This window comes from Erpetoichthys calabaricus, chromosome 5, assembly GCF_900747795.2.
Source record: "Erpetoichthys calabaricus chromosome 5, fErpCal1.3, whole genome shotgun sequence".
NCBI classification, from domain to species: domain Eukaryota; kingdom Metazoa; phylum Chordata; class Cladistia; order Polypteriformes; family Polypteridae; genus Erpetoichthys; species Erpetoichthys calabaricus.
The window spans coordinates 86,190,743-86,207,029 of record NC_041398.2 but is presented as its reverse complement, the minus strand read 5'-3'; the positions used below and the strand labels follow the sequence as shown (position 1 = coordinate 86,207,029).

Genomic DNA, 16,287 nt, shown 5'->3' with positions numbered 1-16,287 from the left:
ATGCATAGGAAAATTTGAGCAGTGAACACTGTTTCATACTTCAGAAGGCCTTCTATGAATCCCTTTGCCTTGGCCCTCATAGTTGGCTTTTGTGCACTGTCCTCTACAATGGCGTGTAAAGTCAAAAGCACTTCAAAAAACAAGGCTCCCTGAGGATTCCCAAAACACCCAAATACTTTGCTTAGTGCCTAATCCTTAGCCCACCACCTTGTGTGCCCTATTGGGCAAAGTCTTCTGTGGTGTGTGTCCTGACTCATCTGTTCCCACTTCTGCATTTGCTTGTACGACTCTCTCAAGAAAACTGCTATTTCAGCAGTGAGAAGAGGGAGGCACTGCCTGTTGTGTTTGCAAGGACAAGATTTAAAAGATGTGCACAACACCATATATGAATCTGAGAGGGTGACTGCTCAGAGAGAAGTGCAGAAAACCTTTGACACTGACCCTGCATATTAGCTGCACCATCTGTTGAGTTGCCCACACATGTGCTGATGTCAATATTGAGCTTCTCTAGCACTTTTTCCAGGATCTCTGCAAAATGCTGCCCTGTAGATGACTCGCAGTCCACTATGGCAATCAGTCTTTCATGGATGACATCCGTTACATATCTAAATGTGATAGAGCACTGGTCTTTAGAGCTGATATCCTGCGTTGTGTCTATGTGAACAGAAAACATGCCAGCCTGTCTAACTTGCTCTGCTATTGCTCTCTTTATGAGTTGACTGATTACATCCACAACTTTGCTGAACCTGTCCTTAGACAGCAGGGTAATACAATACAATACAATTTATTTTTGTGTAGCCCAAAATCACACAAGAAGTGCCGCAATGGGCTTTAACAGGCCCTGCCTCTTGACAGCCCCCAGCCTTGACTCTCTAAGAAGACAAGGAAAAACTCCCAAAAAAACCTTGTAGGGAAAATTGGAAGAAACCTTGGGAAAGGCAGTTCAAAGAGAGACCCCTTTCCAGGTAGGTTGGGCGTGCAGTGGGTGTCAAAAGAAGGGGGTCAATACAATACAATACAATACACAGAATAGAACAAATCCTCAATACAGTATGAAAACAAAAATTTTAGAAGTATGGAGCAGAATTTAACAGTTGATGATATCACATAATAAAATTTGGATATATTTAGAGTCCTGGAGACCTCATCCATCAAGCGGCCTCCCCCATTAGGGTAACTAAAGAGCCTCTGCCCTTCACGCCAGTTTCGTGCTGCTTTTTGCTACTTTCTATGCAGGTATTTACAGTACATGCTGCTGAAGGTAAATGCCATATTTGCTTAATAGCAAAATCAGTTCGAGGACATTTCCATGGTTAAAAGCAATGTTTTCTAAGCTACAAGGGGGCTCCGCCCCCTGCTCGCTTCGCTCGCCTATCCCCGGCGTTTTGAACCCGTGCCCGCTGGGCAGCTACGTGTCCGGATGACGCACGTTTAATACGGAGCGTTTGCCCGTGTCATTCTGGAGTCCCCCACTGGTAATACAGAGCTTCGTCCGTACTATTACGCGGTGCATTTTGGACTACTGCGGACCCCGTAGTTTTTCTCGTTTCAGTTTGTATCTTTGGTCAGTTGAGCTCATGTTTTTCAAGCTTTTGAATTCCGGTCTTCATTATCTGTAACCTGCTGTCCATGTGCGTGGCCCCCTTGTTCAACCTGTTTATGACGTTTTACTTTGCTTTCTACTCTGTCTTTAATTTCTGACCTAGCTTTATTCCGGTTTTGTTTCAATGACACTGGGTCCGTGGTGATTATATGTAAAGGAGGCAGTCTAATTTTACCCTTTTGACAACTACGTGTAAATTCATTATTTGTATTGCCAGTTTCTTCTGGGAAGTTAAGTGAATGACAATGATTGCAAATGACATTCATTAATCCCAATGAATTTTCCTCAATAGTGGACTCATTATTGAAGGCGTTGTCAGCCAACTGGCGTAAGCATTTAGCAGGTGTCTGGCGTTGATGTCCGCGACGGGCATGTTTTGCTTGTGGCGTTTGACTGACGCGTTGTTGCATGTACATTATTTGTGACGCGCTATTTTGTAGTTTTAATTGATTTGCCACCGCTTTGCGAAATAAGGAGGATCGCACTCACTGTTAATATGTATCCTTTTCTGCAGTTGAACGGTTAATAGTGCTTTATTGTAAGGAGATACACCTATGCTCACACCTATGCTGCCTAGTGTGAAGGTGTTCAGATGACGTATGTTTAATATGGACGTTTACTTTAGAAATGTGGTTTTGGGTGTCACTTCTTATTGAGGGGGGGGTTGAGGATTGTTGTTGCGCGAGCGTCTTCTTTCTTTTTGTGTCCCATGGGCTTGACACCTACGCCGACACCCATGCTGCCTAGTGTGAAGGTGTCGACGTTCACTTTAGAATATGTGGCTTTGGGTGTCACTTCTTATGGATGTGTGGGGGGGATTGTTGTTGCGCGAGCGTCTTCTTTCTTTTTGTGTTCCTGTGTCTTGTTTGAATCCCCCTCTTTGTGTGTGTCCCGTCCCTTGCTTGTAGGGTCTGTGGGGTGGTTTTGTGTTCTTTTTTATTGTCTTCCATGGGCTTGTTGAATACCCCTCTTGGTGTGTGTCCCGTCCCGTCCCGTGCCTGTAGGGGGGTCGTGCCTTGCCGTTGTGCGCTCGTCTGTTCTTTTTTTTTGTTGTGTTTAGTTTCGTGTGCAATGTGTTTTGTGCTTTGCCCGCGGTTGAGTACTTTTTTATGTGCCTTTTCCTTTTTTCGGTGCTTGTGTGACTCCTTTTTTCTGTGGTCTTGTCCGCCACTCGCGGCCCCTCATCCGCCTTTGTCGCCCTCTTTTGTCCGCCTTTCTCCGACTCTCGCGGACTCTTTTTGCGCCTGCGCCTCTCTCGCCCTCTTTTGTCCGCCCTCTTTTGTCCGCCTTTCTCGGCTCCTCAGCCGACTCTCGCGGACTCTTTTTGCGCCTGCGCAGTACGTCTTTTTGCAGCTACGGCCCATGGCCGGATGTGCCTGCGTCCATCATCCGGTTTAGCATTCTCGGTTAGTAATATAGATAAGCAGCCTCTTCTTTATCACCTCTGAAGCTAAGGCCACATTTGCGAATAACTTTTATAACATCAACTACACTCTCCATCACCTGATGTTTCTTTTTAACTTGTTCAACATGTAATAACATTTGGTTGCTGATCAATAGGCTTCTGACATCTGCCATTTGTGCTTTCACAAATTAGGCATCTGCACTATCTTTGTACTTTTTTCATGCTCCTCTATTCTTTGGTGAACACGGAGCAAATGCCAGACATGCAGTACAGTAGAGAGATTGATTTTTTTCACAGAAAGTCAACCATTTACGGTTGGTTCCATCTTTTCTGTTGTAAACTTTTGGTATAGGACAACTTGGAGATTATTGTGGATGAAATGAAAAAATTGCATTTATGTTCTGTAACTGAGGACGAGCAAAGTAATCAAAGTTATCAACAGTCTCATCTTCAAATTTCTGCTGCTGAGTTGCTGTGGCCTGTTTAATCTGCCCCTGAGTAGACTCTTCTGCTTTATTCACACTTCCCTCAGTATCCCTATCCCTATGAGACTCATCTGCACCTGCATTACAATAAAAACAACATTCTGTAAGGCTTTAGCAAGATTGACATGGAACATGCTTTTAACAAAACAATTAAGATTTTTCTCACTGAAAAATACAGTCTTATTTTCCTTCTATTCACTTTCAGTAGTGGATTTTGTGTATTTACAAACTTAACATGTAGAAAAAGTATAATCAGTCTGTAGTAATATGAGGCATAAAAAAGGTGGTTATAGTGAAACTGAACTAATCCGTCGTATAATGAGCTCACCTAAACCCTTCACAGTAACAGCCTCACGCCTGGACAAACTGGTGAGGAAGGCAGGCTCTATTGTTGGCATGGAGCTGGACAGTTTAACATCTGTGGCAGAGCGAAGGGCGCTCAGCAGGCTCCTATCAATTATGGAGAATCCACTGCATCCACTAAATAATGTCATCTCCAGACAGAAGAGCAGCTTCAGCGACAGACTGCTGTCACTGTCCTGCTCCACAGACAGATTGAGGAGATCGTTCCTCCCCCAAACTATGCGACTCTTTAATTCCACCAGGGGGGGTAAACGTTAATATTTAACATTATACATAGTTATTGTCTGTTTTTTTTTTTTCACCTGTAGTATTATCATTCTTTAATTTAATATTATTTATTGTATCAGTATGCTGCTGCTGAAGAATGTGAATTTCCCATTGGGATTAATAAAGTATCTATCTATCTATCTATCTATCTATCTATCTATCTATCTATCTATCTATCTATCTATCTATCTATCTATCTAGCAGCAGTTTTTGTGGACACACTAGGCTATCCTGTCCTGGCTTGGCTTCTGATGGCACATAAAAACTGTAAACATTTTTAGCCTAAATTGACCTTAATTAGAATGTTTTCTGATCAGGTCAAAGCAGATTTATTTGTGATGCCAAATCATTCATAATCTCTGGGCACTCTTTATATAGGCAAATATTACAGCATATAATGCATAATAAACTTTATCACAATGTTCACTCAGAGAGTAATCCTACCTGCTTCCTTTGAAATGAAGACTTTATGGCTGCTGCTTGGTTCTGGTTCTTCAGTATCACCAGCAGCAAATGGAGGCTGCTGCTGAGGGGCTAGAGGACCACAAAAGTGTCTCATTTAGGTGGCATCAGTGTCACAATAAGCACTGCTCTAAACAAAATACAGCACTGCCTGCAAATTACTGTGTAAGTTTATGAATCATGTAAATTAATTATGTGGCGTTATGGCATATAACGTAGTCTGTGTGATACGAACAAATGCTTTGCAAATTCGTAGCTTACTTACTTTTTCACCATCTCCACTTAGACTTTTGCTGTCAAACCGAGGGTTTTTAATTAAAAAGCCACTCAGTTTGGCGCAATTGGCCGCATCATTTTCAAGTGCCTTCCGTTTTTTTATTCTCGTCTTTTCGGCACCACCTTTGCTTTTTTTACCATCCGTCTAGTCTCGGGCATCTCTCAAAGGAACGTAGCTCGGTAACTGCAGATCCTTTCTAATATAAGGCTCTGGGTAACAGGCAATCAGCCCTACACACCAGCCTCTGTGTGACTGGGGAGAATTATAAAGTGGGCAGGAAACCACGTGAGGGTTACCTGATCAGGAAGGTATTGTACTCTAGAAGATTCTATTGTGTGGACAGATTTGATATGCTCTGGGAGGCAGGTGAAACCCTGGACTACAAAAGGGAACTCCTCAAGTCCAACCACTGGATGTTCTGGGGTTAATCTTAACCCAGAAAGTGGTCCCAATGATTGGCAAAGGAAGGTTGAGCTTAAAGGCAGGAAATGAGATGAGCAAACACTCTTTCTGAAATGGAGGTAATACTAGGGTTGTGATATTGGAGGTGAGTAGTTGACAGTCCTTGTTTTAGTGTGAGTCTTTTCATATGTAGTTTTAGTCATTATAATTTTTCAACTTTATTTGTATCCTTAGTATCTTGATACACAAAGATTCCTTCTGTCACAATGCATGCAATCTATAAAAGGAAAGCAACAAATTGTGACATGGCAGTTGTCTTCTAATTAGAGATTGGATGTTCTGTAGTGATGTGTCAACACCACGTAAACTTTCAAAGCACAAATGTTTAGAAACACAGTTTCAATGTGTGTTTAAATTCTGCACGTCATGATTATGGGGAAGCAAAACATTTACCTGTGAGTAGCACTGTGCCTAAGGATAATATGCTGATCGCAGATCAGTCTTAAAAACAAACTCATGGAAAGCCTAACAGTGGTCCTCAGTTTGAGGGGTTTCTTGAGAAGAAAGAGAGATAGTGGCAGATAACAATAAGCAAACATTGCAAATAATTTTTTGAAATACTATGGAATGTTTACAGAAGAGACACCATTTTCTGGTGTGATATCATAACCATTTAGAATTCCCATAAAAAGTAATTTTCACAATTTGAAATTAGTAGCATGCTTATTGGAATAATACATTTTTTACACTTCATCATTTGAGGTCTAAAATACCACTGTATCAGCCAACACTGGATCACTTAAGTAAAATAATACAAAAAACTCTTAATATCACATTTTTCCTAATATTTCAGTAGTAAATAGGAAAAAAGGTAAAATACCATTTTTTAATTATAAAGTACCTCTGGTCCACTTGTGGAAACATTTTTTCCAACAATTTACTTGCAATAGTACTCACTGCAATAGTATTTTTTAATTATTTCTTTTCACCACACACCTTGGAGTGATATAGAATGGATTGGAAGAGTGCAGGAATGGAGGGTTGGTTCCACTTTTTTGGTATGTGTGAAAAAAAAAAACTGCTATTGACTGTCTTTTATTCTGCAATTCTTCACTGTTAATAGAGCTAGATCAGAGTGTCACCTCTGCATTAAAGGCAGGTAGGGCACTGGTTCCCTCCCTTCCCTCTAGCAGATGGCACTGTTGTGTAAAAACTATGTAAGTAGTAAACTCATCTTAATAAACAAATGTATTTCTTTTTTGGTGTTTGGTACACTCTTTTAATCCCTGAGAGGAAACTTCTTTGCACATGATATTTGGAAGACAGAGCGCAGGGTCAGCCATTGTACAGTGCCCATGGATTTTAAGGTTAAAAGCATTGCTCAAGGATCAAAGGGGGTACAATCCATTTTGGCAGTAAAAGATTTGAACTGTCAGTCTTCCAGATACCAGTATAGATTCTTAGCCTCAAGCCACCACTTCATCTTTGTTAAAATTTTTATGAAATACTCAAAATACTGAAGTTGATATCAACAGATTTTTCCAGTATTCCATGCTATGTGCACACACACACACGCACACACACACACACACACACAGACTAGGGCCAATGTAGAAATGCAAGTTTTTCCAGGTTGAAGTTTATTTCAGATATTTCAACTTAGGTAGAGTGGTAGCACAGTGCTGTCACTCCTGCCTCACAGCACCAGGGTCTGCCCAAGTTTTACTTGATCTCTCCATGTATTTACAAATTTATTGGTACAACTGAGTGTTAGTGAGTTTATTCACTCAAACTAATTTTTTTTTTATATTATAATATCCTCAGGAAGAGTGACTCATCATGCCTTAAAAAAGTCAACAATTGGTTTGTGGCACTTTAATTTGCTCTATTGCTCACTCTGCCCTTTTCATTTTCTGGGAATTTCATTTAGCATGCAAGCAGTGAACATATCATGGAAACTGCAATGTGTGGGTGGGTTGGCTCTTTCAAAAGTCTGTCTTTTATCAAAAATACAATATAGTTTAAATAGTTCACCTCAGATTTATTATTATATTTACGAAGTATAGTGAAACGCGCATCTGCTCTTTTCACTAAGCTGCCACACGGCATGAATATAGCTCTGTAGGCTATGTAAAGTAACAATACAGAATGTAATTGTCCAAAAGTCAGCACCATTTAAGTAAAAACACTCATATGATCAGAGCGCACATCTGTCTGAATATGGCAGAACATAACACTGAAGAAACAGAATTGCAGAAGCAAAATTAGGGTTATAAGCAGAATATAACCTGGTTCTGGAGGGCTTGTGGAGGTTGTAACAACTCCACCCACAACAGCAGTTGTAAAAGACAAACGAGTCAGAAATGCATTTTAACTCAATGAAATATAGATTTAATCTGTGATAAAATATTTCTAGTTTCAAAATGATGCTCATAAACTTGCTACTCCAAAGTGGACGTATTTGGTAAGATTTAAGGCTTTTTCATTCACCTATGGACCATTGTGCCCTTCACAGATCTTTCATGGTGTGTGCACTATTCATTGTAGGACCTTATGATCAGAAACACTGCAATTTCCAAACCAGGCAGTGATGCAGCTGGTCAGAATGCTCTTAATGGTGCTTTGTAGGATGTGGTGAGAAGTGGAGGGGTAGACTTGCCAGCAGAGACACTGTTGTGCCTTCTTGGCTATGAAAGTCTTACTAATTGACCAAGTAAGATTAACTGTGAGTTGCACCCTAAGGAATCTGGTGATCTTGACCAATTCCACCACAGAAACCTCAATAAGCAATGATAAATCAGCTAGTTTCAACATTCCTTGAGAACCATGTCCAGATGCATTGTCTGGCCCAGCATCCTCGTGTCATCCTATCTTAATCAGATAGTTCCAAAGAAACAGATCAGAAAAAACAAATTGAAATGCCCATCACTACCAACCAGAGTATAGCTTGTAACCTAGTTGAGTCAATCGAAGACTAGATATTAATCTGTTGTAGTTTCAAGTGATATAAATGACCAAAGGCATTTGTTTTCTGAGAGGAAGTTCTTGTTGATTTTTTTGTTCCATTTTTTCTCTCTGTTTTCATGTATTGTGTAGTACTGTTACAAACTGGCATGACTAGAAATTTAAATTTGTCTACAATCAGTGGACCATAAAGCAGTTGATGATAGGGAGAACTATCATTACATTACAAACAAAAGTACCAATACTTCCCTATACACTTTTTTTAAGGCTTAGGTCTCAAAGGATTAAATAAAATAAAAAATAAACACTGAGTGGCTCACCTTCCTGTATTCCTAAGCTCTCTTCCAGTTACATATACACAACGCCAGTAACTAACTCTTTACCCTGCCTCTTGCCCTTATCATGTTTCCCAAAGAAATCATACATTTGACCTGATGCAGTTAATAAATATTAAAATTACAACCCCCAAAAATGTGCAATTTGTAATAACCATTGAAACTTTCATTTACAGCATTAAAATATTCCAGGAGTTTCTGACAACTCAAGAGCAGTACAGGGTGATTGTATAAGCTCTGTTTTAAAGGAGCAGGAGAACCTTGTATATGTTTGTCAGACTATTCTGCAGATATCCTGCTAAAGACTGGAGAAGCCTTAAGATTTTCTGCATCATTTCAAGCGGTCGATCTAGGGCAGATTAAATACATTTATTGAATAACATGTTTATGTTTGTTTTACTCCCATTCTTGTCTTCCATGTTTCATATCAAATTTTCTGGTGCTTTCATATAATTTTACAAGCATAAACTGCTGTGCTCAGAATAGAATTTATCTTAAGTACCAAAAGATGCTTTTGGATATTTTTATATCATTTGAGAGCAGCACGATGGCGCAGTGGTAGCAGTGCTGCCTTGCAGTAAGGAGACCTGGTTTCGCTTCCCGGGTCCTTCCTGTGTGGAGTTTGCATGTTCTCCCCGTGTCTGCGTGGGTTTCTTCAGGGTGCTCCGGTTTCCTCCCACAGTCCAAAGACATGCAGGTTAGGTGCATTGGCGATCCTAAATTGTCCCTAGTGTGTGCTTGGTGTGTGTGTGTGTGTGTGTGCCCTGCCCAGGGTTTGTTCCTGCCTTGCGCCCTGCGTTGGCTGGGATTGGCTCCAGCAGACGCCCGTGATCCTGTGTTAGGATGTAGCGGGTTGGACAATGACTGACTGACTGACTTGATCACTTGCTTGTCTGTGTTTTAATTAAAGGCAAAGAAAACAAAAGAAGTGGCAGAACAGAAAATAAACAAGAAGAAATGCATCATGATGCTTTACAAAAGAGGTTTGAGATCCTTACAACACATTTTCAGCAGTGCAGCTTTAATGAAGTGAGTTCCAAATACAGTGTATATTTGATGTTGTTTTAATTTAACCTTAATCCTAACCTTAACCTTAGAATCTTACTAGTGTTCTCAGTTTTACTTATTTACACATTAAAGCATAAAGCATATATGGTAAGTCACAGTAGTGTGGTTTAATTAAATAAATCATAAACCAAAGGACTAATTTTAGCAAAGTGAACTGGGGAATGGGAATAAACATGACTAGGGGTGCTATATTTCTTTCTCATTAAACCTAATCTGTTTGCTTTGCAGAATCTTTGCTTGTGTTATCATAAGCGAGGTGTAGGAGACAAATCGGCCAGGCTCAGAATGTTCTTCACTCTGACCCCACCCCTCTTTATACACACACACACACACACACACACACACACCCACACACACAAAACTGAATACCCTTAAATGAAGGTATATTGATAACCTGCTCTACAATGAATATTGAGACTGAATGATATAGTGGTCCACCTTGAACCATAGACATACACATTATAACACTTAAACCACTGACATCAAATAAAATGAAACAATACTGTATACTTACATTAATCAACAGTAAACTGGTATGCAGCCACTCCATCAATGAGATCAGTTGCAAAGGTCCTTTAAAGTATATAAGTTCATTTTATCTGTGACAACTCTCCAAAAACAGTGATCCCACAAAAAAATAAAAATCACAGAATTAGTGGCAAGGTTACACAGCAGTGGCACTGCTGCCTCCTAGTAATTGGTTTGTTAAAGGCTTCCAGCACAGCGAGTATGACAGAGTGCAGGTTGGCTGAGAGATTCCTGACCTGTTAGTGAGTTACCTGGGAAGTGACAACAGGTAGCCAATAGAAATTGATGAAAAACCAAAAAAGTTCATCAGAGCAGATATGCAGCATTGGCCCCTTAAAAGGGAACTAAAACAGAGTCTATGCATTATATTCAGCACTTTTGAGGTTTAATATATTTGTCACATCAATGCACACTTTAATAACAGCTTGGTGATAGAAATTATTATATGCGTGAGCTGTAATTTAGCTGGTTTGGCTGCTTTACTTTATTGATCAAGTGTGTTGTCATTTCCCACTTTTTCTAAAATGTTGCATATTAATGGGTCACAGTTGTCCTAAAAATAAGCATGTTCTAACATCAAGTTTTCTTTTATAAATCCCAATGTATTCCTAAAATTTGTTTTTGTTCCCTGACAAACACCATAAAAAAGTTTGTTTTATAAATCCAGAATCTGGAACATCAAAGCCAACATAACATCATTCTTATACTTATAATGCCAAATCTGTACATGCTCACAAATGCCCATGCGCACACACACACCCATACATACATACACAGAGTCAGGATACAAGCAACACGACTGGTTTAGTTCTTTTCCAAGATTTCTTCATTTCTTTTTCCCCAACAGGGTTTATTTTGTGGGAGTTTTTTCTTGTATTAGGGGGTCAAGCCTAGGGCGCTGTCAAAAAACAGGGCCTGTTAAAACCTGTTGAGGCATTCCTTGTGTGATTTTGGACTATACGCAAAATAAATTGTTATTGTTGTCTGTGCTGTGTCCCTGACTTTCTTTTACTGTATGTTCATTTTTGCTTATTCCATTTGTAGCTTTAAGTCACACATGCTTATTACACATCAAAAAAAAATGTCATTATTCTAGTTGAGTAATTATCTTACATAAGGTTGCCACATATGCCATGTTACAGCATCCTCCATCCAATACTGTAGCTTTATTATCTACTAATGCCTCCCTCCTCCAATACTGTACTCTTGAAGTTGGGTTGCAATTGTTGCTAGGATGAAGGTCAAAAACTTATTAACTTGAAATCCTTGTTGGTCTTTCCTCTTTACCTTCTGTCATTGGTCTACTTATTCCTTCATGATTTTTTTAAAATTTTTGGCTTGTTTAATAAGTATGCCTCCTCCAAAGACACTTTATAATGTACTCTTGTCTCTCAGTTGTTGCTTCCACATGCAGTTAACAGATTCCTCTCAATACCCACACCACCGTGCTTTTATTGATATGTAGATGATGTATCTTATGAACCTAACACTAGTTACATTTATCAACAATTGTTTTCCTATAAGTTTGTCTACCTATAATGTCTTGCTTAGTTCTCAAATGTACAGTATGTGTCCTTGATTTCTATAAAGCAACCTACTTATGATGATGTTTAAGAAAGTTGCAACATGAATGCACTGTTTTCCATTCCATTCTAGTAAAATGTATTGGGAATCTGTTGTAGCGTCAGGAGCAGGTACTGAACAAGTAAACAAGTTAAAGTAATCTGTCACAAAGAAAATTTGAAATAGCAAGCTAATTCATAATTGTTGTCATGCTAAGTGTTTTTCTGTTTTAACACAGATTCATTTCAAAATTCAACAGTTCTTTTAAATGGGTGTTTTTGAAATTTCAAAAATTTGTACAGCGTGCTCTGTTCAAGATACTTCAATGAACAGTGACCTTCCTTGACAAATTTACAGTATGGCAAATTTCAACAAAATCAGTCCAGTGAGTTTCCAGCTTGTTTGATACAGACAGACAGACATATAGACAGACAGACAGACATGATGACAGTCGGTGCTTTTCACCTTATAGGTGAATGCACCTAAAAAGCATTGACATCATGATGTGCAGATGGTTGAAATACTTGCTTCATGAAAGAAACAGAATATGGTGAAAGGGCTCTTTTTTGCCATGTGAGACTCTAATATAATTTTAAGTCAGTATTAATGATTTAAATGTATAAGTAGTACATATTTTACATTTTCAGATGACACTAAATTAGATGTGTTAGCAGAGACAATAATTTCATCATGACATTTTTTTTTTTAGTATTGGGGTTATAGCAGCAGTTTTGAAAGATGAGGGAATAATACCAGTAGTAAGAGAAGAGTGAATGATGGCAGAAATAAGAGGGACTAGAGAGGGGAGGCAGGCTTTAACCAGAACTGTAGGCAGGGGGTCCAGCTGACAAGTAGATGACTTGGATTTGCAGATGAGATCTGAGATTTCAGAGAAGTGGGAAGCTGGAAAGAAGAGAAAGAGTGAATAGGCGAGTGTAGCTCAGAAGGAATACAGAGAGGATCTGGACAAAGGTGCTGATGTATCTTTTGGATTTTCTCATTGAAAAAAGACATAAGAGAATTACAGAAAGCAGTTGAGTAAAGGTGAGATGGTAAAGAGTCTGGAGGTTGTGTAACATTATTAAGTAAAGAAAACAAAGAATTGGTGTTACCTGTATTAACTGAGTGTAATAATTAGATTTGGTTTGAGCTATACAATCCTTGTAATAGAGTCCGGATTTTTTAAACAACCTTTCAAGTTGCCTAACCTTAGCTTTCAGAAGCCGAAGTTCAGGCGTAAACCAGGGGGCAGAAAAAGAAAAAGAAACAGATCTGGTTTTTAGCGGAGCCAGAGAATTAAGAATACCATTAAGACAAGTGTTATAATATGAGACCAGTTCTATGGGAGTGGATAAATTATAAAATAGTTCCATTTGGGAATCAATTCTAGAAGACAGCAAATTCAAGTTAATATTCTTAATGTTACGAAAGGCTATGAGACATGGAAGCTTAGGAACAGAAAATGTAAGTTTGGCATTGAATGAAAGGAGAAAATGGTCGGTTATAGTGAGTTCATGTGCTGTAAGATCAAAAGGAACAACACTAGAGCAGCAGATCAGGTCCAAGATATGTCCTTTACAATGGGTAGGAAGCATCAGTGTGCTGCTGGTATCCAAAACTCTCCAGGCAAGATAAGAAGTCTCTAGTGAGAGGGATATTGATATTGTCCAGATGTATATTAAAATCCTCCAGCAGAATTATATTTGGAGTAATTACAGATAAATGGGTAAAGAAGGTAGCAAGATCGTTCAAAAAATTGTTGTTTGACTTAGGAGGCCGGTAGACAGTTGCAATGATGGTGGGAACTGACCCAGACAACTGACACACAGTCGATTCAAAAGAGCTAACAGCAGGAGCAGACAATGGCAGGAATTTCCACTTCTCGCAATAAATTATAGCGACACCTCCTCCATGGCCAGAGGCACGGGGTTGACAAGTGTAAACAAACCCTTAGGGGGGGTGCATTCATTAAGTTGTGAAAAGTCTTGAGGTTGCTGCCAAGTCTCAGTTAAACAGAGAAAGTCAAACTTACGGTCAATGAGGAGATCCTGAATGAGATGTCCCTTGTTTGTGAGTGAGCGGATGTTCAGTAGACCAAAGCTGACAATGTTGCTGTCGCATTTGACAGTGGTGTTAGTCGACCGAGCTAAGCTGGCCAACACGCTATGGTCAGTGTTCCTATCTGTGTTATGTGGAGGGTGCCGAAAATCGGACCAAAAAGAGTTAATTCCTTTGAAGCATCCGTTCGGAATCTCCGGCGGGACCCACGGTGGATGTATCTCCGACGAGGGAGAAGTATGACGTCCGGGTCGAAATACAGCACCGACAGCAGAGGCACAGACTGGAGAAGACGCAGTCGAAGAAGCTCAGCAGCTGGGTACTGGAGGAGGCCAGTCGCAGGTTGGATAACGAGCGACAAAAGACTCCAAACAAACATTAACCAGGCGAATATCCTACCAGTCCACATTGTAGGTGAGGAGGCCACAGGCAGCTCAGACGTCCAGAGAATAAACCGGTAAGTTTCAAACGAAACAGAGGTTAGGCTGAAGCTAAATGCATACACAGCATATACAGCCACGCAGAGATGTCAGCAAAAATGGCAAAAAATACCATCAAAATCACTAGTCTAGCAAAATCACATAGTCTAGTTACCAGCGAGCAGCGGCGACCAGTCCCGCCAGCGTTCACTCAAACCGGAAGAGGATCTCAGAAGTCAGGATTTAGAAGTCTTAGTCTTGGTAGGCTTGTAACTGTCTACATACAGACAATGAAGAGAAACAATCTGAAAAGCTAATAGGGTGATCTAGCAGATTATAAAGCATATCTTAGTATCTGGTTTATAGGCCGAGAGTTGCTGCATTTGTATAATGTTTACAAAAATTTTCATCTAGAATGCAGTAGATAGATAGATAGATAGATAGATAGATGCAGTCATAACAGCTAATTTGGCTCTCCAGAATGGAGCCATGTTTTCCAATTCCAATATAAATGTGCTATAATGATTAATCTGAGGAGATTACGCTTTCCTGTCTAAGAATGAGATGATACGGCATTTATAATTAGAAATTTAATAAAGTGGATTACAGCTCCACCCTTTGAATCTTTAAAATTAGTATTAATTTAAATAAAACTTGGGGCATAATGTCATCCTGCTTTTTTTTGTAGAGAAAGTCTTGTGGAGTGCTTTTTCACACTTAATAATTTCTGCCTCAATGCAGATGGGTAAACTTGAATTATTATTCTACATTTGCAATTAATTCTTGGCATTCAAATGTTAGAGTATGTATAATCATTAAACCATGATTGCTTCCTATTCATATTAAGTATATTTTTTTTCAAATGATAGATAGATAGATAGATAGATAGATAGATACTTTATTATTAACCCCAAGGGGAAATTCACAATTCAAATGAGGGCCTTTATATAGCTTCACATATTATTTGCATCTGTTTGGAAGTTGATTTACATCAGCATTGATCTCATATTTTAGGTCTGAGTTTATTAAGGTGTATTATTATGATCATTTTGTATTTCCTATGACAGCAACAGTAATCAAATGATCTTCACTTTTATTATCAGAATAGACAATCACATTAAGGTATTAAGGACCAGGGGCCTCATGTATAAATGGTGCATATACACAAAAATGTTTCGTACACCCATTTCCACGCTCACATCGCGATGTATAAAAAACTAAACTTGGGTAAAGCCACGCACATTTTCACGCCAGCTAAATCAAAGCAGTGCTTTTGTTCCAGTGTGGTTTCCCCCCAGGTTTAGATCCACATACCTGATGCGGCTTTATCAAATACACTGAAATTGACCGCATATTGTTTATTAGTTTAAAGCATCTGATTGTACTTAACCTGTAACAATATAATGGTCCACGGAATGGGCAAACTATTCCAAATACCATAGCTACTTTAGCGTTGTTCCTCTCACTGCACCATTCAGAGTATTTATCCCACTGTATCTTAGTGTAGAATCACAGCTCTACAGCAGCTGATCAGAAAGAGAATTATTGGTATACTGCATCAAGCACATGCTCCCTCAGCCATGCGCATTGAGCTGCTCTCATACGGCAAATGCTACAGTGCCTTTCCTGTAGGGACCTTGTGGTTCAGAAACAGTTTCATCCCAAGAACTATAAATGCACTCAATCAGTCCATCAAGTGCTCCTTGTAGAATTGTTTGTACTTATAAGTACAATCACCTAACTGTAAACTTATACTACAGTTATAATATTGCACAACCTGAGCCACTTTATAAAGCGCATATTTACATATGATGATGATATCATTTTTAAGATGAAATGCAGCAAAATATGTTTATATATTATACAGATAAAATTTTAACATCATTTAAATAATCTATAATTAAACATGTGAGGACACGGTGTCGCAGTACTAGCAAGGAGCTGGAACCCCGTTCAGGGATTGTTCCTGCCTCGCGTTGTATTCTTACTGGGGCTGGCACGACACTGGATGGATAGATGGATGGAATAATTAAAAATTTACTATGAAGATATTTCAATGTTCCTTAAAAGTTTTGAAGAATCTGCGTT

At 39.3% G+C, this 16,287-nt stretch overlaps 1 protein-coding gene across 3 annotated transcripts in view; it reads left to right on the top strand.

Moving 5' to 3' along the window:
* The window catches only part of LOC114652763 (uncharacterized), a 363,527-nt gene that overhangs the window by 82,873 nt on the left and 264,367 nt on the right, over positions 1–16,287 (top strand). For all 3 annotated transcript variants that reach the window (XM_051927768.1, XM_051927767.1, XM_051927766.1), the window contains one exon: positions 9,474–9,592. In XM_051927768.1, the coding sequence (XP_051783728.1) occupies positions 9,474–9,592 (119 nt within the window). The remainder of the gene's footprint in view (positions 1–9,473; positions 9,593–16,287) is intronic.